This window comes from Natator depressus, chromosome 9, assembly GCF_965152275.1.
Source record: "Natator depressus isolate rNatDep1 chromosome 9, rNatDep2.hap1, whole genome shotgun sequence".
Taxonomy (NCBI): domain Eukaryota; kingdom Metazoa; phylum Chordata; order Testudines; family Cheloniidae; genus Natator; species Natator depressus.
Genome location: NC_134242.1, coordinates 23,734,951 through 23,757,172, shown reverse-complemented (window position 1 = coordinate 23,757,172; position 22,222 = coordinate 23,734,951). Strand labels below are relative to the sequence as shown.

Here is a 22,222-nt window from a genome sequence, read left to right as displayed (position 1 = left end):
CTTTACAATCAGTAGTTTGGCACGATCTAACTAAGGCCTTCCTGCCCTAGGGAACTTCTTTTCTACACAAGTAGAGACGGGATCCTGATATTTGCCTGACAAGTGAAGAGTTAAATTTGTCCAGGGTACCCACAGTTCACATCTTTAGCTGGGAGAGTAAGATAGTGGCAATGATCCAGATAATATTTTTCAAAGGGACAGCTGAGTAGTGTCCTAACAGAAAAAATGGCCAGATCCAATGGAATCCTGTGATATCAATTATGGTGTCTTTGATCCTGGACTAGGAATGAAGGCTGAAAGTTAACAGGAGTTAAGAGAGGCATCTTAAAGGTCACGAGGTTGGGGGAAAAAGGAAGGGAATGAGTGGAAGAAAAAGAAAGTTAATGGAGGAAGATAGCAAAGGAGGGAGGGAGTGGACAAATGTGGGTGGCAAAAATGCGAGTGTGGAAAAGGAAATGGCAAAAAAAGTACAGACATTTGAGCCAAAATTTCCAGAAGTGGCCACTGATTTTAGCCAACTTGAAACACCCTAGACAATTTGCAGAAATGCTGAGCATCTATAACACTAACAGGCCTTAAGAGGATGTAAGAGTCCTCAGCACCTCTGAAAAGTCATGCCCCAGGTGTCTAAGGTAGGTACCCCAGAACAGTGGGCATATTTTAAAGTTTGGAGGGACAAGGAGGTGTGTGTGCAATGGCAGGAAAATTATGTTCTTCCCTGTAGCCTCATCTCAAAGTCCAATGCCCCTCCCTGTCTCATTGCGGGTGGCTGCATCTCATCCTGTGGAGCTGGGAGGTTATGCTGTTAATTCCAGTTTCCCCAATCACTGTTTTTCTCTTTTCATAAAATAATAAAGCCTATAATAAGCCATGCAAGGGCATGTTCCCTCAGGACATTTTAGTACTTTCACAGGCCCTCATCTATCCTGAGAAAAATCAGTTGTTCATTTGAATGTGGTTAATAAGGAAATGGATTTGTTCTCTCAGGACTGGAAGTCTCCAAAGCAATTGTTTTCCACTCGCCACATGGCAAGAAGAGCTGCAATTTACAAGGCAAAGTGAACATTTGAGAACAAGGATTACATTGCTAGGCAGTTTGGAATAGCTGCTCCTCCTTGAGAGTATAGAAGGGATCGAGGAAAGGGTTTGGGTTTCCATGGTTGCCAGATGAGATGAGTGTATTGAATCATTCATTTTATTCCTATTCTCTTTCCCATCAACTCCAGTGTCCGGCTCCTGAATGTCCTTAGACCTAAGACTTCTCGCTTATACCAGTGTAAATCAGAAGTAACTCCACTGATCTCAGTGGAGTTACACCAAGGGAAAAACCAGTGCAAATGGGAACAATATCAGGCCTTGGGGTTAGCAGCTTTTGAGAATACAAGGAAGAAGCTGCTAAATATGTCAGGACACATAATCAGGTACTCTCCACATACAAAGCAGCTGTAGGACAGGTACATTTTCTGCATAATTTTATTAAACTATTTTAAAACCTTCTTAGAAAGAAATTTCTCTTTTGTAAAAAGCCAATTGCCTGGCCTGCCCCTACTGGGCCAAACTAGCAAGGAGAGGTATAAAAGGAAGAAGAGGTGATGCTAAAAGCACTGACACTCTCCATCCAAAGAAGCATGTTTATTCTGAATGTGAGACAATCTGTTTTTTTATTTTACAAAAGAAACAAGGAATTGAGATGCAAAGTGATGTGTTAATGCAATACATCTCAGGGCTTTTAAATTCCCAACAGTCAACAAATGCTTCCTACAGTAACCACAGCTTGGACATATATATTCATATGGGAGAACGCATGGTCTAGTGGTTGAGACATGGACCAGGTGACAAAAGATCTGAGTTCTGTTCCCTGTTCTGTGACTTGGAACAAGTCGCTTCATCTCTCTGGGGCTTGGCTTCTCTTTCTTCCCTCCCCCTTCTGTAAAATAGAGAAGAATACCTACATCAGAAGGGTGTTGCAAGACTTAAATATCTAATGGCCATCAGTACTGTGAAATTCTCAGATGAAAGATACTAAAGAAGTGAAAACTATTGTCTCGATTATTGTTATAAACCATGTATTAGGGCATTAAAGTTAATACCATCTATATACACACAATATTAATAGAAAAAACTACATGTGTACAAGGGGGCTGTGCTATAACTGTTGTGGGTACCATTATTTTAAAATCCTTGAGTGTTGTATATTTAAAGTCTCAAGATACATAGAATTTGAATTTCATGCATGTTGTGCATGTAAAATTTCATTTAAATAATAATGTTGTTATTAACTGGTTTGTATGTAATGTTGTATTAAGCATTTTGCAGTTAATAGTTTAGAACAGCTCCATTCCAGGACTGAGATTCCAGCAATCTATAAAATAATACTTTTGAGTCCTATAGCCAATGCCTTTGCATGTTGTGTTTATGGCAGCAGGAAATGAGCAAAGAAAATCCTGAACACAGTGAGGATTCTGATGTCACATATTTTGATTCACCATGTTCAAACCTACGTCTGGTCGTGTTTGAATTTTTACCAGTCTATTTCCTCTGCCTAAGAATTATCTACTTTTAAACAACAAAAAGAGAAACCAAATATGCCAACCTATATGCTTCAAATGTTCTAAACACACACTTTATGTGCCTACTTTCAGGCATTTCTTCCTAAAGACTCTCAGAGCCAGACACAATGTAACATTTTTGCACTCAAGATGTTAGTGATCTGTTCAAGTACTCTGAATTCAGACTCTTAAGTGCCTTATTGTTGCTAAAATATCGTTCTTATTTTGTCATACTGTCAGTTTATTAATTTGAGTACAAATCCTAAAAGCCTCACTGATTTCAATGCAAATTCCTGGTGCTCAGCACCCCTCAGTATCAGGCCCTAAGAAAGAAAAATGTATCAGAGATGCACTCTTCTCATTACTATTTGTCTAGGCCTTATTTTGTTAAGGCACATTTCACACATATTGGGTCTGGGTTGCTTGGTCAGGCATAGACTCAATCTGGATTTTATAAGCAATCTGCACTATGAAGTAGGCCAGAATCGCTAACTGTCAGCAACTTTGTTACTGCTTCATGCTTCTCACCACTCTTGCTAAAATTTTCTTCACAGGGCAAGGCACTTTAAATCTTCTCCGTTTTTTCTCCCACATCTCCCTCTGGACAAGTATGTGAAATATCCACAATATGGAGATATTTGGGTAAATTCATTGTTGCTATAACTCAATTCAATGGTGCAACACCCGGGATAAATTTGTTTCACTGTCTGGGAGTTAGTATACCAGATCCACCACACCCTGTAACATTGTAGATGTCAATGAAATGCTGAAAGTAAAGAAACAAATCCAGGTGATCCAATCAATGGCTCGTTGTACCAGGAAGCCCAATTATTCTGCCCTTACTGGGCATGGCTCTGATTTCACACAAGTATGAAGAAAGAATAGCTGAGTCAGGGCAAGTCAGACATGAATCCAATCTGTTTCATCTAAGAGTTTGTGTGCACACACAGTTGCACTGGTTTAAACTAAAGATGTTATTTTAAACTGATTTAGTTAAACCAGAATATAAGGCTGAGATGACACTCTGATTTCATTTTAAACTAGGCTTATTTCAGTGACATTGGATTCTTGGGTTCTATTCTAGGGTCTGCTGTAGTAGGCACAGACTCTCTGCTCAAACTTGACCCTTTCTACCTAGTCCACTCCAACCTGTCTCAGTCCTGGTCAATATAGCAGCAGTCAATGGAGCAGGCTCTGTCACTTTGTGGTGATGGCGCATACGCAGTTAGGTCAGCCCTAGGATCTGTGCGAGGCTCAAACTTGCTCAGTGAGGTGAGAAGGTTTGGAAATTTTACCTGCTACAATTGAAGCAGTCTCTACTGAGCATGTGTTAACTGATTTTTCAAAGGCTTATAACTTGGCCAAATTTGGGCAGATGTTCACAATGATTGCAAAATGGTGTTATAATGGGAAATATCAGGCAACCTCAGTAACAGGCTGTGCTCCCAGCTCTACTTACAATGATACCAAATATAGTAAGCAATTTGACACACCTATTTTTTTACCTATACAAACATTTTCATCACTGAATTGTTAAACAGCCTGTTCCCAGAAAAAGTGTGCCTGTAATTTGATCACATTAAAACTAATAATTCAGAGTCAAATTTAAGCTACCTCTTCCAGGGATGTGTACTCAAAGATGTACATTAAGGGCAATTGTTGCATCCATTCTAGGCTCCCTAAACACCTGCAGCAAGGACATTCTCAGCTGGAACCTGTGGCCTGGACCAGTATGGACTTTTACATTCATGTTCCCCATGTCCACTCCATGTCTGCAGATTACTCCTGCTGCACAGGGTGACTGCAGGGCTTTGGTCAGGTTAGTATACATGTCCACATTCACTCTGGGTTTACACCACCACTTCCAACACACAGCTAATAAGGTTTGAATTTAATCCTGTGTCTCTTCAGAAATATTAGGAAGAGAGATAAGGGAAGGGAAGAACTTTGCTGATGAGCACCAGTTATAGGGAGAATTTGTCTGCCCTTTTCTTCAGAGTTTGCTGCAGTATTTCCCCTCCTAACAGCCTCCCTCTCATAGGCCATGTCTACACAGGGACACCCAGAAAAGTTAAGGTGAATCAACCAAAAGTGTGAAGTCGATGCATATAAATTATGTTATGCCCACCCCCTATGGTTTCATTCAGGAGTAAGGTGGTCTTTAGGTAACTAACTTCATCATCCAAGGATCTGACTGAACTTTCCTGAGTGTCCCCATGTGGAAAAGCTCAACAATGCCATGGCTAGATCTTCTCCTCTGTTGTTACTACTACATAAGGTGTCGGAATCATGTTGCTTTTGCAGACTTGAAGTCTACACTGCATCATCCAGCCAGGTAAGGTAGTCTGCCAGAACCAGAACCCTGCTACGTGTTGTATGGAAGTAGTGAATGAAGATTCCTTACCTGTTGCCTTTTCAGGATTATTGCACATGAAACACTGCCACGTTCCTGCTTCCTCACTGTATCCAAATAAATCAAAGAACCTCACTTCTTCCAGATGCATCTGTACATGGTCAAGATCCTAGGGCAGTAATAAAAAATTCACAGTATGAATGATCCGATTGCCCCACAATTTATTACTTGTAAAATGAAATCATATGGGTGAGTGCTGGGAGTTTATAAATAGCATCTGGTGAGCATTGAGCTTTGGGGGGGGGGGGGGGTTAAGGTCTAGTAGAGTCCCTTCTCTCATGTTTTGTGGCAGCAAACACCCCATCTGGGTGGATCTATTAAAAACAGGGTGTTTCTTTTCTCTTAACAGAAGCAGCTGAAGTTGCAACTCTTCAGAAGGTAGGGTTTGGGGAGTTTCTGATACTCTTCCAGAGCTGAGCTCTGGCCACTCCCGCCTGCAAGCTTTTGCTCTGGCCACTCCCTCCAGCTGCAACTTCTTTACTACTTTCAGCCTCTCTCTATGGCTTCCTCTTTTTTTTTTGGACCCATTAGGCTTCAGTGGTCTCTAGTGACACTACACCACTGGGAATTTCCTCCTTTTTAAATGGATATGAGGCCACAACACAGCCTTAATCACTGAATGGTAGGTTGGGGCCAACCTTTTTTAAAAGACAGACTAGAGGGTTTTGTTTGCCAGAATTCAAACCTCTGATGAGCAGCACTGATATTATGAGGTTTAGTTCCAAAACTGCAGTAACAGGTTAAATGAATCTCATACAAACTGTTTTCCTAACAAACCTTAAAGGAGTCACTATCCCAGCTGTGGATTGCTGGACCACAGCAGCGTTCTAGCCTTGCCTTATCTCCTGGCCATGCCTCTAGAGCCAAGGGGAAAAGAGGAGCCAGCTACAACAGATCTATGCCATTCAGGGACTCCTCCAGTCGGAGGAATCCCCAGCTGGCTAGAGTCCCTGACTCTAAAGGTTCTTTGTGCTGGCAGACAGAGGAAAGGGGCTGTATTGCAGGGGGAAATTTGGCCCATTGTTTTCACAACTAGGGACTCTCCTGTACTTCTAAGATGGGGATAGAAATGTTTGAATACCCTCTTCCTCCATAAAAGACCTCATCTCAATCAACTGCTGAGTTTGAAACAGACACATGCACAAATACCAGATACAGGGACATCTGCAAAAACACATTTATTGTCCCAAGGAGAGATGGCAGTCAAAGAAGCACATCAGAAAAACCTGCTAATTATAAACATTTAATTTCCATCAGCAGAAACAGGACAAAAAGATTCTTCTGTCCAAAAGGAGCTGGAACATAAGTGTTTCCCAGCACACCAAGAACTAAGGATTGAAAAGCTGAATCTTTGGGGACTGTACTCAAGCATACCTCATGTTTGGTGTAACCAGGTTATCCGTGTCTAGGGTGCTTTCTTTCCTGGCACTTGAGCACTGATTCACTGAAAATGGCAAGTAAAACTTGACTCCTTTGCTCACTGACTGCCCTTCCCATACCAGTGGGACTAACTCTCCTCCTACAGGGGAACCCTCTCCATTCATGGCACTCAGCTGGCTGCTTTGCTCTGAAATTGAAGAGCTTTCTCTACACTGACCATACTTGTTCAGCTGACTTGTCAATGGCAGGATAACTGGTAGCTACTTAGGCAGGAACCACCGCAGGTTTTTCAGAGGGAGACTCAGGCACAACGATCTGAGGTAACAGAGTAAGCAGGATGTGCCCAGCTAGCTTCTGGAAGTTTCCCTGGCTTTTGGTCCCTTGTATCAGTGAAGGAATAGCTTCCAAGAAGGGGACCTGAGCAAAATAATGGGCAGTGAAGTGCCCTGAGATGTGTTGTCCTCTCTGCCCTGGTGTGGTGTGGATTCTCTGTCATTAGACTATCACTGGAAAGCTGGGCACAAGGGTGGTGATGCTGCCTCCAGTGTGTCCCCGGGGTCTTCCATGAATGACACATTGTGGAGAGATGAATTGATAGTATCAGGATTGAAAGGAAAAAAAAAAATCCAGAGAACAGGTGCCTTCTCTATGCTGTCAAAATCACCTCTTGGGTGGCTAGGGTGCGTTGGCTATGGTGCCAGGGGATGGGGAAAAGGCTCAAGAAAAGTCTGTGTGGCAATCAGCAGTTGCTTGAAATATGCCATCTTGTGAGGTGGGAGGTAGTCAAACTTTTGGGGCAAGAGATTTCCTTGTCCCTCACCTGCATCATCTGGAAGGTGTAAGGTGACTACTCAGCTGTGAAAATGGGGCATTATTTCTTGATGGATAAAGTGATTTATCAAGTGAAGAAATGGAATAAATGGAAATGACAATTGCTTAAAAATGTTAATTATTGTCTTGCAAAAACTACTCAAAGAAATCTGAAGGAATCCATGTAAGGTTCACAAAATAGCTGCTCCGTCACTCTTGACAAATGATGGCATGAGTCAACACAATGGATTTTGGACTGAGTATAAAACTGGTTCTGTTCTTTATAATGTAGCCTATGTTTTCTGATAAAGAACTCTGAAGCAACTGACCGAAAATCTATGAGGGTATACATCTGGAAATACTTTATTTCTGGCAAAATTTAAACTGTGTTGTATAAATATTTTTTTTGGCATGATCACACAGTACATTGCTACATAAGATTCTTTGTGTAATGCTAGGAATTTGTGATAGTGAGTTGGCTGCACATATTGGCTCAAAATCTGCAGTCAATCACCATGATGCAAGTCTGAAGCAATTCTATTGGAGTCAATATTCTGCTTTCAAGTATACCAGCATTAATCTGGAGTAATGCCTTCACTACTAGAAGAGGAATATTCCTAGCTATTAATATTTTTTCAAATTATTCACGTTTTTCATTTTTCAGTGACATTGTAAACAGGAAACTTACTGAAGATAAGTGTACATTTAAGAATGAGAAACAAACAGTTACCGAAATCTGAGCATCTCCTTCATTCCTAATATCTTGATATTAGATAATCTACATGCACAACAGCTATTTAGGCCTTGTCAAAGGTATTCTGTTAATCTGATTATTTTAAACTGTTAATTTCAACAACCGTAAATCTCACAAGACAAAAGTAATTCAAACACATAATAACAAAACAGAAAATAAATTAATACATTGGTATCAGTAACAATGACATTTATTTATTTCATTCTATTTAGATTTAATAAAAAACACCCCTACCTAGGCTTCAGGCTCCATAAGACTTCATTAATATCACAATAAAATGCCAGTAACATTAACCATTTCAACAGGAATTTAAAGGCCTTCTGAATTGCTTCCAGCAAGTTGCTCAACCAAGATGATGCTTTCCTGGTTTTAGTGGGCAAATGATGTTATCAACCTGCTGCCAAACCAAACAAGTGAGCAAGCCAGCTCGGCACCCCTGAAGAGCCCAGGGAAGAGAGTAGGCTAACTGGCTGTTCTTGAAGATGTAGATTGTGAATAAAAGGCAAATGGATCACTCATCCACCTCTAGAACAAAATGCAAGATATTTGCTCTTCCTATGAATTGGTGGGTATTGTTATTTATAGAGAATTGCTCACTTTTCTGCAGGTGATATCATCTGTGATTATTTGTGAAACAGAATAATACCTAGCACTATGCAAAGATCTCAAGGCTTGATGTTTGTGAAGTGCTCTAATACCCTTTTTGCAGATGGGGAAACTGAGGCACAGAGTGTTTCAGTCATTTGCCCCAGGTCACATAAATAAGCCACTCTCAGAGCCAAGATTAGAAAAACCCAGGTATTGTGGCTCCCCATCCAATGCTTTATCCAACAGACAACACTACTGCTAAATAATTATTTTTCCAAACTTTATTTTAGTGTGTAAGAAAGGAGCAGGTTATCAAAAACCTAAAATTGTTCACTGCAATCACAAAGGATTAGTTTGCCAATAAAGAGAAGAACTGGATCTCTTTGGCATTCTTGTATCACAATGAAAGAGTGCAATGCATGCATACATAGGAAAACAGATACTTAGAGCATTAATGTCTGTTGACTGCATTCCCAACTGTTCCTATAAAGCAAACCCTTATTAAACACAGCTACTCTCCTAATCTCTCTTCCATAGCTAGACACATATTCTGAATGATTCTGCAGAGATTGCCATGTCTCCAGACTTCAGTAGGTAGGTTGATAAGACCTTCATCCTGTCCCTCAGTAACTTGCCATTACTTCTGATTACTTGCAAAAATATTTAACAAATTCCAGTAGCATTTTGAGAGGACAGTTCAGCCTGCTTTCTCCCAGGAAGAGAGAGTGGTTTCTTTAACCATTTTCAGAAACCCAGAGTTTCTGAATTTCCTAAGCTGATGTAGAACATGTGTCTGTTTGTGATGAAATGTACAGTATGGAGCTGGTATTGCCATGTTTTATGACATTTCGATAGACCCATAAACAGAAAAGAAAAAAGGTAAGGACACTTTTCTGAAATCTTTGATGAAATAAAACCACAAGGGTGTCTGTATGTAGTGGGGGGAAAGAAGGGTATTTTGTTTTTAAATCTACTTTTTCACATTAGTATTTCTTTTAAGTGTCTTTCTACCTGCAGAAATTGGATGGGCCAGATCCCCAACTGGTATAAACTGCCAGACCGCCATTCATTTACACCATCTGAAAATCTGGCCTAATATGCTGATCTGTTACCAGAATATTCAAAGGTAGACTGTGCTAGAAAGTTTACATGACTAAGCACTTTATCCTGTCCCTTGGTACACCAAAGTGCCTAAGAGTTTAGTTAGTTAAGAGCTCTAACCCACAATTGCTTTTAAGAAAAGTTATGGAGTCCTTCTGCACAAGGTGCATTCTCAGCTTCCACTATAGTCACTGGGAGTTGAGAGTAGGTTGTGTCTTGCACGGTTGGACCTATACACAGTATAAGGCAAATTTTCCAACTGAAGCAAACTTCTGAAAAAGCAAAAGCTTTCAGGAGAGAGAGAGAGAGAGAGTGTGTGTGTATAGTCACACGCTTGCACTTCTTATAGCCACTTCTGGTCATGTTTGAGAGACATTGAAAAAACTGCATTGGGCCAACGGTATTACACTGGACTCTAGCTAGTCTTTGTTTCTGAATTTCACAAGCAATAAAAAGAAATCTACTAAACAATAGGTCCAGATTCTGCTCTCAGAAAAGTCAGTGGGAATTTTGGCAATGAAATCAGTTTTGATAGGAACAATAGCAGGCCCTATATTAGTAAGCAAACCAAAAACAAAGAACGTGAAACCAGCCAACTGCTGCACAGCACGAGACTCAGTTTTAAAATCTCAAGAAAGTCTTTAATGTGTTTCATCTACTTGATTGTTATCCAGCATCCTAATAACAGTGTGTAATTCTACAACTTGATGAGTTTCCAAAATTCCATTTTCTAGTTGGTTTAATTTTTTTAATTTTAATTTTACAGTTTCTTGATGTATTGTCCCATTAGTTTGGGAACACTGTTACCCAACAATGTACTCTTACAAAAAAGGAATGATGAAATAACCCCCAAAGGGCTAAAAGTAATAGAATTATGCAACAAATACTCTGCAGACTAACAGTTTGCTGGATGTGATTGGTAAAGCCCCAGTGTGGCTCATTGGCCCACTGGCCCTATTTAAGCCAGCAGCAGGAACAGGAAGCTGTCTAAACAACTGGGCTCTGGCTTCAGCTTCGGCTCCTGGATTTCCTGGTATCCCACCCCAGCTTGACACTTGGCATTTGCCTTGCTGTTCCATACCTCCAGTGTGTTTCCTGCTTCTTACCCCCTGGTATCCTGACCTGGCCTGATTTTGGTTCCTGACTCATGGTTCTGATCTCCAGTTTGTCTCTTGGTTCTGATCTCCTAATATCCTGTCTCGTGACTGCAGACTCTGGCTTGGACTACTAGGTCAGCTGCCATTGACCTTGGTGTGACACTCTGAGCATCGTGGGCTCATTGTATATAAGTGTGGACAGGGATTTGGGGAAGGGGACAATATGGAGCTAGGGGCCAGTCCCCATATGGAAAGGAGATACACCAGCCCTGAGGGCTACTGCAGCTGGCCATGAAGTGGTTCTACTGTAAACGCCACTAGACTATGAATCTGCCCAGTACACAGCCCAGTTCTTCAGATTGCATGCTGGGGTTCAATTTGTTCCTAAATATGCAGTCAGAAGTACCTTCACATCACTTCAGTTGTCAGATCTCCTAGTTCACAGTACTGTGCCAGTTACTCCATTCTTGGCAAATGAGCTATTACAAGCTTTATTCTAAGTTAAAGAAAGAACAGCTTTATGATTTTGGAAGAAAAAGCTTGGATCTAGTTTAATTTAATTTTGAATATAAAGAATCTGTATGTGCATGATATGCACGTACTGGTATATGTTGCATCTGAATATGGCATGTAACACGATCACCTTATGTTTCAGATGTTTCCATTAACAACTCCTATTTTCAACCGTCATCACTTTAGTAAAAATAATACTTTGAGGCAGACGTTTTCCATACTTAGTCTCAGCCTGAGAAAGAAGATTTTAAAACCACATCTGACAATTTAGCTCATCAAATTTTAGCTGAGATGTAAACAAAAAAAATAATTGTACATGTTCAAGAATATTTCTGTACTTCACACAAATACGTCTGTTTTATAATCCTCTACTGGTCTTTTGCATGACATCTGATTAATAGCTTTGAAACAGTTTCCCCTACAATTCCTGAAACAGCAAATAGCTTTTAAACTGACAGACGGTAAGAATGGAGTGTGTAAAAATCATCATTTTCATAGCACCAAAGGCATTGTGCAGAATTATGTGAATTTCCACAGGGCAGCTAACCAGTCCATCATGGCAGCTATTCAGACTTTAGCCTTCAAAATTATGTATGTAAATAGGAAAAAATACCGACATGTACCATCACCTGTTTTCATTCACGTTACTAGCAACTCCCATGAAGCATGTATGAGGGCTTAGGGAAACCTGGAGACATTTCAAAGTAAAATACAAAATGACATTTATGGATCCACCACAGAGCTCAGAAATAAAATTCCTGCTGAGCACTGGTCAAAGCCCTTACAAGCTGGGTGTGGTTTATGTAAGAGAGGCCCCTCCATCATGAACAAGCCATGGACTGCCATATGAATAAACTGGCTGAAGAGGACTTGGCAAGGTAATGTGTGAAGAAAATACCTAGAAGAAACCAGAGCTACACAGCACTGAAGGCAAAAGAAATTTAGTGACATAAAAATTACTCAGTGTATAAAGCAGTTTCCTTTCAACACACAAACATACACAGAACAAAAGAGGGTGGAAACAGGTTGTAAATTTACCAATGATAAAAGCAGTAGTTCTCAAACATTTTCCTAATTCACATCACCTCTTAATAGAGAGATGGAAAGTGAATGGGACTTCTGTTCCTAAGGAACTCTGGAAAATTCCACCAGTTGTCCACAGACCCACTTCCCATCCTGTTCTCAGTGTCATTGGCCACCTCCTCTCCCAAGTGCAAATGCTTAGCATATTTTTGGCAAGACAGCAATTGCTCACATGGAAAAATAATATAAAAAAAATAGTTTATTTTAATGTGATTCAGTAGCTGGAAATAAGGAGCAGATGCCACCTGGACTGGATCCTGCTTTGACTTAAGTCAGCCTCAAAAATTCCATCGACTTCTTTGGAAGCAGGATTGGGCCCCATGTTTAATTGCTAAGATATTTATGATGCTGATATTATGTGTGCACACATGTGCATGTGTGTAAAAGGCTTGCTTTCCAGTAGTTAAACACAGGATGGAGCCATCACATCTATTGCAAAGATCCAGGTAGACCGGTTCTAAAGGTTGGTATAAAAATCACTTCCTCCCCCTCAACCCCACCCCAAGGAATAAATGTTTACCTTCTGGTGTGGAAATGTAGATTGAATCATCGCAGTTTCAAAACCATGTGTTCCCTTCAGCTGTGTCTTCTCCCACAGGGTTTTAAGGACTTGCACAGTGTTACTTTGTATGGACAAGGGTTCTGGAAACAAGTTCTGGAGAAAATATTTGAAAAGAAAATTTCAATCTGAGTCTTAAAATCATACTGTTATTTCAGAATGCTACAACTACCCAAAGTAATTGCTGTCCTTGTTACATCTTACACCAAGAGCAGAATATCTGACACTGACATTTAAAAACAATTCAGTGCAGTTAAGATTGATATGAATCAATGCAAACTATATAAATCTGTGAAACTAAATAATTCCTGTATACGCCATTAGTTCTTCTGAGACTATTTCTCTGCACAATACTTGATTTCACAGGTACTTGATTCATTACATTTTACATATAAGCTAGTACTACTATATACATATAACGTACCACAACTACCCTGTGTGCGCACATGTAAAACACGAGTATATAGCAGTGCTGGTAGTGGAGAGAGCACTGGACTCAGAAGACCTGGGCTCTATTGCTGGCTCTATTACTAACCTATAAGTGACCCATGGGCAAGTCACTTCACCTCTCTGTGCCTCAGTAAAGCGGTGTTAATGATGCTGACCAACTCTGTAAAGTGCTATGAGATCTAATGTTGAAAAGTGATATATGAACTAGCTATTAGTAGCAGTACTAGCACTCATTATATACTAGTATTATGTCTCTTTTGGCAAAGGACCTGGGATGCATACATTGAAAGCCCAGTGCAGAGAGAAAATTAACTTCTTATCCCAGTCTCCTTTCTCAGCAAGACCTAGTCTTACCCCTCCAGATTCCCCATCCCAATCTCACAGCCCTGTCATGCCCATTTCTCCGCCTCCACTCCCAACTCCTTGTCTTCAGCCTTCTTGTCACCCAGTCCCAATTCCCTCCTTCCAGGCTCCTAGTCTTATTAATCTCTCTTTCTCCCCCTGGCTTCCAGTCACCCCTCCCCTCCACCTGCATTCTCTGTCCCCATTGGCTTGCAGTCCCAGTTTCTCTGCCAGGGCTCATTGTCCCAGTCTCCTTGCCCTGCCAGTCCCAGTCTCCCCCATCTCCTCATCCAATCTCAGTCCCCCCCACCCCATCCCCCCATTTCCTCCCTAGTTCCCCAGCCCAGTGTCCTTGCCTGCTAGTCTCAATCTCCTTTTCCAGCCAGTCTCTGTCTGCCCCATCTCCCAATCCCTGTCTTCTTGCCCACCGAGTCCAAGTCTCCCTCCCCAACTCCCAGTTTCAATTTCCCTCCCAAACCCAGCAGCCTCCAAGTCCTGCACTTTCCCTTCCACAGGCTCCTTGTTCCAATGTAATCCCCCTGCACACAAACCCCCAAGTCTGGCTCATGTCTCTTCAGCACTTGAATCACGTAGCTTGCTTCTCCATGCTGCCTGGGACCAGCAGGTGGGAGGCGGGATGTCACTGAGCACCCAAAAGACAAAGTCTCCCTGCTCTGAGTTCTGGTGCTTGATCCCAGCCTGACCCACAGCAGGCTAGAGATGCAATTGCAGGGAAAGCCTGCTCAACTCTGGGCTGAAGCATGCCCAATGTGGATGCAAGTTTCAGGCAATTTAGCTGCTAAAAATCTAAGACATTTCTACTGGGCATGTGTGAACTGTGATTTTTCAGAGATTTAGAACTTGGCCAAATTCAGGCATATTTTCACAGGAGTGGCAAAAGGCATGTCCCTGACATAAAGGCACCCCTTGCCAAATTTCTAGTCTAGTATAGGAGCACCAGAGGGATTCAAAGAAAGCGTCACCCTGATTTTTTTTTAATATGGGCAAAACAACATATACTCTCCTAGACACATTCTTAGACATGGCTAAACCATTTTAGCTTACATTTTCCAGAACAATTTCTGCTTAAGGGACACCTTTGCATGGAAAATTTCAACCCAAACAGTTAAAGTTTGGCAAAGTTACAAGCAACTGAAAACAGGGTCTTATAATGTGAAATATCAGACAACCTTAAAAATAGGGGGCACTACCAACACTGCCTATTATACAGTTTCGAGCCTGAAGAGACCAATTAAGCCAGAGGCTGTAGAGTTGACCTATATCATTTGATGCAAAATTTGCTGTAGGAAAAAGCTTACTAAATAAATCAAACTTGAAAAATTGACCTAGATTTGTTCCTCTTCAGCTGGACATTACGGTCTTGCATTTTCAGAAAATTTCAGTACTACTTAAATACCATGCTTTCTTCCTCCAAGATCATCCATTATTCTACCTTCATTTCTGTTCTTAATAATCATTTAATTGGAAAAACAGTCTCCTCTCAAATCTACAAAACAGCTCTGAAGTCAAATATTCTGCTCCTTCTATGAAGATAAAATCCACCCATCTTGAAATAATAAATACGTATAATAATAATTTGCAGTTCCACAACTTTCAGCCAAGGATTTCAAAGCATATTACAATTATTAACCAAGACTTTCACAATTATAGGGAGAACAGAAGACAGAAGTCAGGATCTGTTATGGAGATATGAGAGGAAAATTATTCCTTTGCACTCAACAAAAAGAGGATAAAAAATGGCAAAACATTGCATTTATTCACAAAAATAAGGTAACTCATGGAATTCCTTGGATCTGGGACAAAAATGACTTTTTTATAGTTATTAACTACATTTGGTAAATGCTAACATATTATAAATATACTTTCTACCAAATTCATGCCTTGCGCAATTCCGCTGCCGTCAGTGGAGTTACACCAGGGATGAATGTAGCATGATATTTAATTTAAAAATGGTTAAACAGACACAGTATGTAAAAGCTTTTAGAGTTTCAAACAAATGAAAAAAGTGTAAATTACGATACATCAAACTTTATGTTACTGCACAATGGGGTTGAATAGTGAATACAACATAATAAGAAACATCATTTTTTCACAGAAGGGCATAAACACTGCTATGTGTACAGTGTATTTGCAAGGACACAAAACCAAATGTTACTGACTTGATCCTGCACATCTGAAGCCCATGGGAGTATTGCTGTGGACTCACTGGCACCAGAATCGGGCTCTAGATGTTCAGCAGTAATTTTTACTACAATTATTTCAAAAGCAATAGAAGAATAAAGCTGCAAGGACCCCTATATTAACCAGTAATTCAGAATAGAAACAAAGCCATAGATATAAAAGATGGTAAAAAAAAACAAATTCCTAGGGAAATAAGGACTAGATCATGGTGTTACCACAAGCCCACAGGAAGGGGCAATGTAGAATTTCACTGCCCCAGGAGCACACCAGGGACAGAATGAGACTCTTAAGTGTGTTTACACTAGAGCTGGAAGGTGTCATTTTCATCTCAAGGAGACATACTTGTACTAGTTCTAATTGCACTGGCATGCTAAAAATAAAACATAGCCCAGGTAGTGCAAGCAGCAGAAGGGACTAGCCACCCCAAGTATGATCCTGTCCAAGATCATGGGTTTATGCTCAGGGCAGCTAGCCCATCCTTCTGTTCGTGCTGCCACAGCTACACTCCTTTTTAGCACACTAGCTCAATCACAGGTATGTCTCCTCATACAGGGAATTACACCTCCCACTCCAATGCGGAGTCACTGTTCAGTTCCTGCTGCCCCCTTGCTCCAAAAGGGAAAATATTCTGGTCCTAGCAGAGTTTACATCCCCTTCTAGCCTGGCTCAGCTCTGCCAGCCAGTGCCTTGGAGAAGCAGAGCCAAGACTCCACTTATTGTTGCAATCCTGCCTGCCCACTACCTGTGTGCCTGCATGGGAGGGTGAGCAGCTTCCCCTGCAGCAGCTGCTCTCACACATGCACACAGACCAAATGGAGATGCCCACGCAGGGGAGTGCTTTATGCCCCTTTCTCCCCAGAATGGGTGTGAAAGATGACTCATGATGAGCCCTATACATTCAGGGATCTATTCTCTTCTGGGTACATAGTGGGTTACACATGGGACTTCCTGTGCATAGATGGAAGAATGTAGTCTTGTGAGTTTCTAGCATAGTATAGATGGGGTATATTCCAGATTTTTTTAAAAAATAAACAGATAAGGAACAGCATCAATATATGAGCTGCTATGGTTAAGATGAGCCAAAATTTAAGGGTGTCAGCTTGGCAACAGCACTTTTAATTTAACAAATGCAATTATCCAAGACAGAAATGTGAAAAAACACACTAAAGCCAAAGTGTAACTGGAGCAGTCATGGTCCAGGAGTTCTAAATGAGGTGAGGCTCCCAAGGGGGATGAGGAGGTATTTAAAAAAAGAAAACAGGAGGAGAGAAGAGAGAGAGATGAGGAACAGAATGCAGACAGAAGCAGTGGGGGTGGGGGAAGAGGGACGGGAAATCTGTTGAGATAGGAAACATTGCAAAGCTTATTGTCCCAGCTCTATAAAAGACTGAAAGGGTCACGCCAAAGTGCAATGTAATCTTGGTAAAAGGGTTAAAGAGAGAGATTTTTAAAAAGAAAAAATATGAGGAAAACGTTAAGCAGGGGGAAATAAAGGTAGAATCAAAGATGAAATCATCACTACAATTGATTCAAAATATACAACAAAGAGAGAAGGACTGAAATCATTTTGTTAACATCCAGCAAGATGGTATGTTTTTGGCATCAGACTATATATAAGTTCATAAAGAAATAGACTGTTTACTCTCCTAGTATGTGTCGCCCTTGTTTCTGTTCTTCCTTCTCTGCTCATTCTCATGCATTTTAATACATCTTTTCCATCAGCTGTTTCCCTTGCTCTCATTTTTCTGTCATGCAGGTTATTTCTCCCTGTGGCCACTTTCACCTTTTCTTTTTCCTTAAAAAAATTCTCTTTTCAAATTCAGTCTTTCAGCCTCTTGTTTACCTCCCTTTATTTTTAACTTGTTTTGTCTTTTCTTATTTCTTTGTCCTCCTTCTCCCCTTTTACCTTCTCTCTTTCCCTGAATTCTCTCTGCCCCTCAAATGCTAGTGTCTCTCTTTCCCTTCCCTACTTCCAGGAAAGAACCACACCCTTAAAAGCCAGCAGATCACATTTCTTCTTTTCTCCTCCTGGGCTCTACGTAGTCTAGCTGGGGCAGACAACAGCTTGCCTCTTGCTCAGTGGCTTAGTTGCTCTCAGATCTTTGCAGGGTGAGCACTTAAGCCGCAATCCAGCCAAGAATTCTTCCCCCTCCTACCTAACAACCAGCATCACCTGGCTCAGACCCTCCCCTCCCCACATCCCCACCAAATCAGAACACCCACCCATCCACACCCTCCCGCCAGCATCGTCTAGGTGTGGAAAAGCAGGAACAGAGGCAGAAGGAATATGATTGTGATTTGAAATAGCTGCACATAACAAATCCTCTATCCCCACTCTATAGCTTCCACCCTACTATTGAACCCATGTGCTGAAGGAAGCATGTGCAAACAGTCATGTACTCTGCTGTGCAAAACTGAAGAAATCTGTGTTCCTTGCTCTGTGCCTCCTCCCTCAGCCACCTGTGGTCTATGTCCTGCAGGGTGGTAATTCCTCAGTGGCATCCAGCTCTACCCCTTTAGGGGCTGAAGCAGCTCCAAATCCTAGTGGCAGTGAGTGGTATTGTACTTTGTCATACCCTGCTAAACTACACAGCTGTGACAGTGGTGGGTTTACCCCATTAGGCCCTAATGACCTGCTGGCTGCCACAGCAAAGATCACTTTTCAGGGTCAGGTTCAAGATGAATGTGCTCAGCTCCAGCACCAGCTGCTGGCAGTGCTGAAATTAGACTGGAGCTGGCAGGGAGGGCTCAGCTCACTGGTAGTACAGTAATCTGCTTGCTGGTATATCTACTTGAAATGAAAGAGTTGAATCAAAATGGTTCTTACTTCTCATTTGCATTTTTCTGATCTTTTGTGTACTTATTTCTAGGACATCATACAACATGTAGGAATATACTGATTTGTTAAATCAACCAAATGTCCATTAGGAATACAATTTACAGTACCACATTTGTTTGAATATTCACATGGTAAACATTTAGCCAAAATCAAGGGTAGCATTAGTTTAATATCTGATCTATCCTCTATGTCACTATGCCTTGTACTTGCGGCTAGATTGACCCAATGATCTAATAGGTCTTTTCCATCTCTAATTACTAAGATTGCAATAACATTGGGCATACTGCATCTTTAAACTACTATATATAGTTTGAGAAGGTGATTTTTTTTTATTACGAACACACAAAAAAATCATGATTCATCTTGAACTGGGAATGCAGATTTGTTTTTCCTTTATATTATTCAATATACCGCAATATATATATATATTCCAGATAAGCATGATCAATTAATGGTCTTTCTTTGGAAATATATTTACTATAACCATCAAAAGAATCTTAATCAATAGTTGAACAACACTGATCAAATCCTGATGACCTTACTCAGGATTTTGCTCTCTGGGAGTTTTGAGTAAGGGGTGCTGAGCACCACCAAGGCCTACTGAAGTCCAAAGACCAGACTCCACTTCCACAGAAATCAGATGAAGTTTGCCTATTCACTTCTACGGAAGCAGAATGGGGTCTTGACTTTAATGGGAGTTTTGCCTGAAAAAGGATGACCAGTTTTGGTCCAATGTTTGTAGTTCAGATTTCTTAATTTCATATGGGCATCTTAAATTTGTTATATTTAACAGAAATCACATACTCTGTCATACATTATGCCACTCTACTGCAAAGCACTGGAGAATAAAGAGCTTATAAGTAACTCTGTCCACTTCTGAGAAATCAGAAGGGGAAATTCAAAGGATATACACACATACAGTAACATTGATGGAGATGATAAACATATCAAAATGGGTTACCGTTAAAACATTGTTTTTTCATGTACAGTTTATTGAGGTGCCACTACTTATATGTATTGCACACACCTGCTGAAAGAGAAACATGATATGGATCCATAGCTGAGGCTGTCGGCTGATGAGTGTAAAACTGGATTTACTGTATAGGCAGTAATGACCCTTCAGGGGGCAGCTGAAGAACAGCTTTGCTACACAACTTCTAACAGTATCTAGAAACAAATATACACAATATTAACATTAACTACTTAAAAGAGATCTAACTACCTGATATCACTTTACACTTAAACATACAATGCTTCTGGCTAGAGGAAACCACTATTTTCATATCTGAAATATACCAATTATGTCTTCATTTTTCACTCTCTCACATTTCAATGTTTATGCAGATAAGAGTAGATATTCATTTAGTCGGTATCATTAGCTGTCTGTAAAACTCAAAATGGGTGAAATTCAGCCCTGCTCAGAGGGCCAGCACACAGGCAATGTATCACTTAAACTGAATATAAGCCATAATGAGTGGTGCATAGGCCCTGTACTGATCCTGTGCACAGGACTATATTTCACCCACTGCACATATAAAAATCCACTGTTTTGCACATTATGTAGCCATTTATTGCTGACTTCACAGGGCAGAATTAGGCCTTTAGTATGTATCACTTCCTTTTTGTTAAAGAATGCGCTGAAGCTTGTATTTTACACTCTCAGTCTTGCTTATTAAAACAGACACATTAAAACTGTTCACAACTCATTCTTATTTAAAAAAAAGAGTTGGTTGAAAGAGCATCCCATGTTAGGTAGCAACCAAGTGAGACTTCACTTTTGGCCCATGTTTATACAGTTCTCACCCAGGCCTTACTCAGGCAAAAACTGGTTTCAATAGGGCTTATGTGCAAAATAATGAATTTCAGGACTTCGCCCTTCAAAAACAAAAACTGAGCCATTGGTCATTGGCTAGAGCACTGTTACTCAACCTACTCTGTCACTGACTAGATTGACTAAAAGCCAGAAAAAAAAAGTTAAATATATTTACAAATACCAGTATGCATGCCACACGTTTATTATTCAGCAGTACTTAATACAGTCATCCTAAAAGTTACAATAAGAGCAGTATTATTCAGGGTTCAATGAGCAATTTGGCATTCTGAGTCTGTCATCAGTTTAAACGACTTTGGGTTCCATAAATGTCACTTCTCATCAAGTATATAAAATAATCTTCATAATATATTGCTCTTAAATATCACCTTCCAACCCAGGATCTCAAAGCACTTTGCAAATATTCACAGAGTAAGAATGACAACACCCAAGTGAGGTAGGGAATTATTGTTACCATCATTTTACCAAAACAAAAAAAAAACAAAAAAAACCCAAACAAACAACAAAAAACACCACACCTGAGGAGTATTTGTGGCACCTTAGAAACTAACACATTTATTTGGGCATAAGCTTTTGTGGACTAAAACCCACTTCATCAGATGCATGCAGTGGAAAATACAGTAGGAAAATGTATATACACACACACAGAGAACATGAAAAAATGGGTGTTGCCATAACAACTGTAACAAGACCAATTAAGTAAGGTCGGCTAATATCAGCAGGAGAAAAAAAACCTTTTGTAGTGATAATCAGGATGGCCCATTTCAAACAGTTGACAAGAAGGTATGAGAAACAGTTGGGGGGGAAAAATTAGCATGGGGAAATAGTTTTTACTTTGTATAATGACTCACCCACTCCCAGTCTTTATTCAAGCCTAATTTAATGGTGTCCAGTTTGCAAATTAACTCCAGTTCTGCAGTTTCTTGTTGGAGTCTGTTTTTGAAATTTTTTGTTGTTGGAGAATTGCAACTTTTAGGTCTGAAATTGAGTGACCAGGGAGGTTGAAGTGTTCTCTGACTGGTTTTTGAAAGTTATAGTTCTCGATATCTGATTTGTGTCTGATCCAGACCACATCACATGATCCATTGTCTACAGCCAAGCTTTAAGATACAACCGCATTTCCTCCAATCTCTCAGACGATCCCTCTCTCACAGATCTTGGGAGACAGGCCAGTCCTCGCTTACAGCCAGCCCCCCAACCTGAAGCAAATATTCACCAGCAACCACACACCAGACAACAAAAACACTAACCCAGAAACCTACCCTTGCAACAAACACCAGTGCCAACTCTGTCCACATATCTATTCAAGGGACACCATCATAGGACCTAACCACATCAGCCACACTATCAGAGGCTTGTTCACCTGCACATCTACCAATGTGATATATGCCATGTGCCAGCAAAGCCCCTCTGCCATGTACATTGGCCAAACCGGACAATCTCTATGCAAAAGAATAAATGGACACAAATCAGATGTCAAGAATTATAACATTCAAAAACCAGTTGAAGAACACTTCAACCTCCCTGGTCACTCAATTTCAGACCTAAAAGTTGCAATTCTCCAACAACAAAAAATTTCAAAAACAGACTCCAACGAGAAACTGCAGAACTGGAGTTAATTTGCAAACTGGACACCATTAAATTAGGCTTGAATAAAGACTGGGAGTGGGTGAGTCATTACACAAAGTAAAAACTATTTCCCCATGCTAAT

General features: G+C 40.6%; 1 protein-coding gene across 6 annotated transcripts in view; it reads right to left on the bottom strand.

Moving 5' to 3' along the window:
- Positions 1-22,222, bottom strand: part of VEPH1 (ventricular zone expressed PH domain containing 1) — a 166,205-nt gene that overhangs the window by 45,853 nt on the left and 98,130 nt on the right. For 3 of the 6 annotated variants that reach the window (XM_074963708.1, XM_074963711.1, XM_074963707.1), the window contains exons 10-12: positions 19,708-19,847; positions 12,809-12,943; positions 4,954-5,071 (exon numbers count right to left, since the gene is read on the bottom strand). In XM_074963708.1, coding sequence (XP_074819809.1) covers positions 4,954-5,071; positions 12,809-12,943; positions 19,708-19,847 — 393 coding nt within the window. Of the gene's footprint in view, positions 1-1,641; positions 1,928-4,953; positions 5,072-12,808; positions 12,944-19,707; positions 19,848-22,222 lie in introns of those variants that run through there. The other 3 variants (XM_074963709.1, XR_012640961.1, XM_074963710.1) reach the window with 2 other exon arrangements.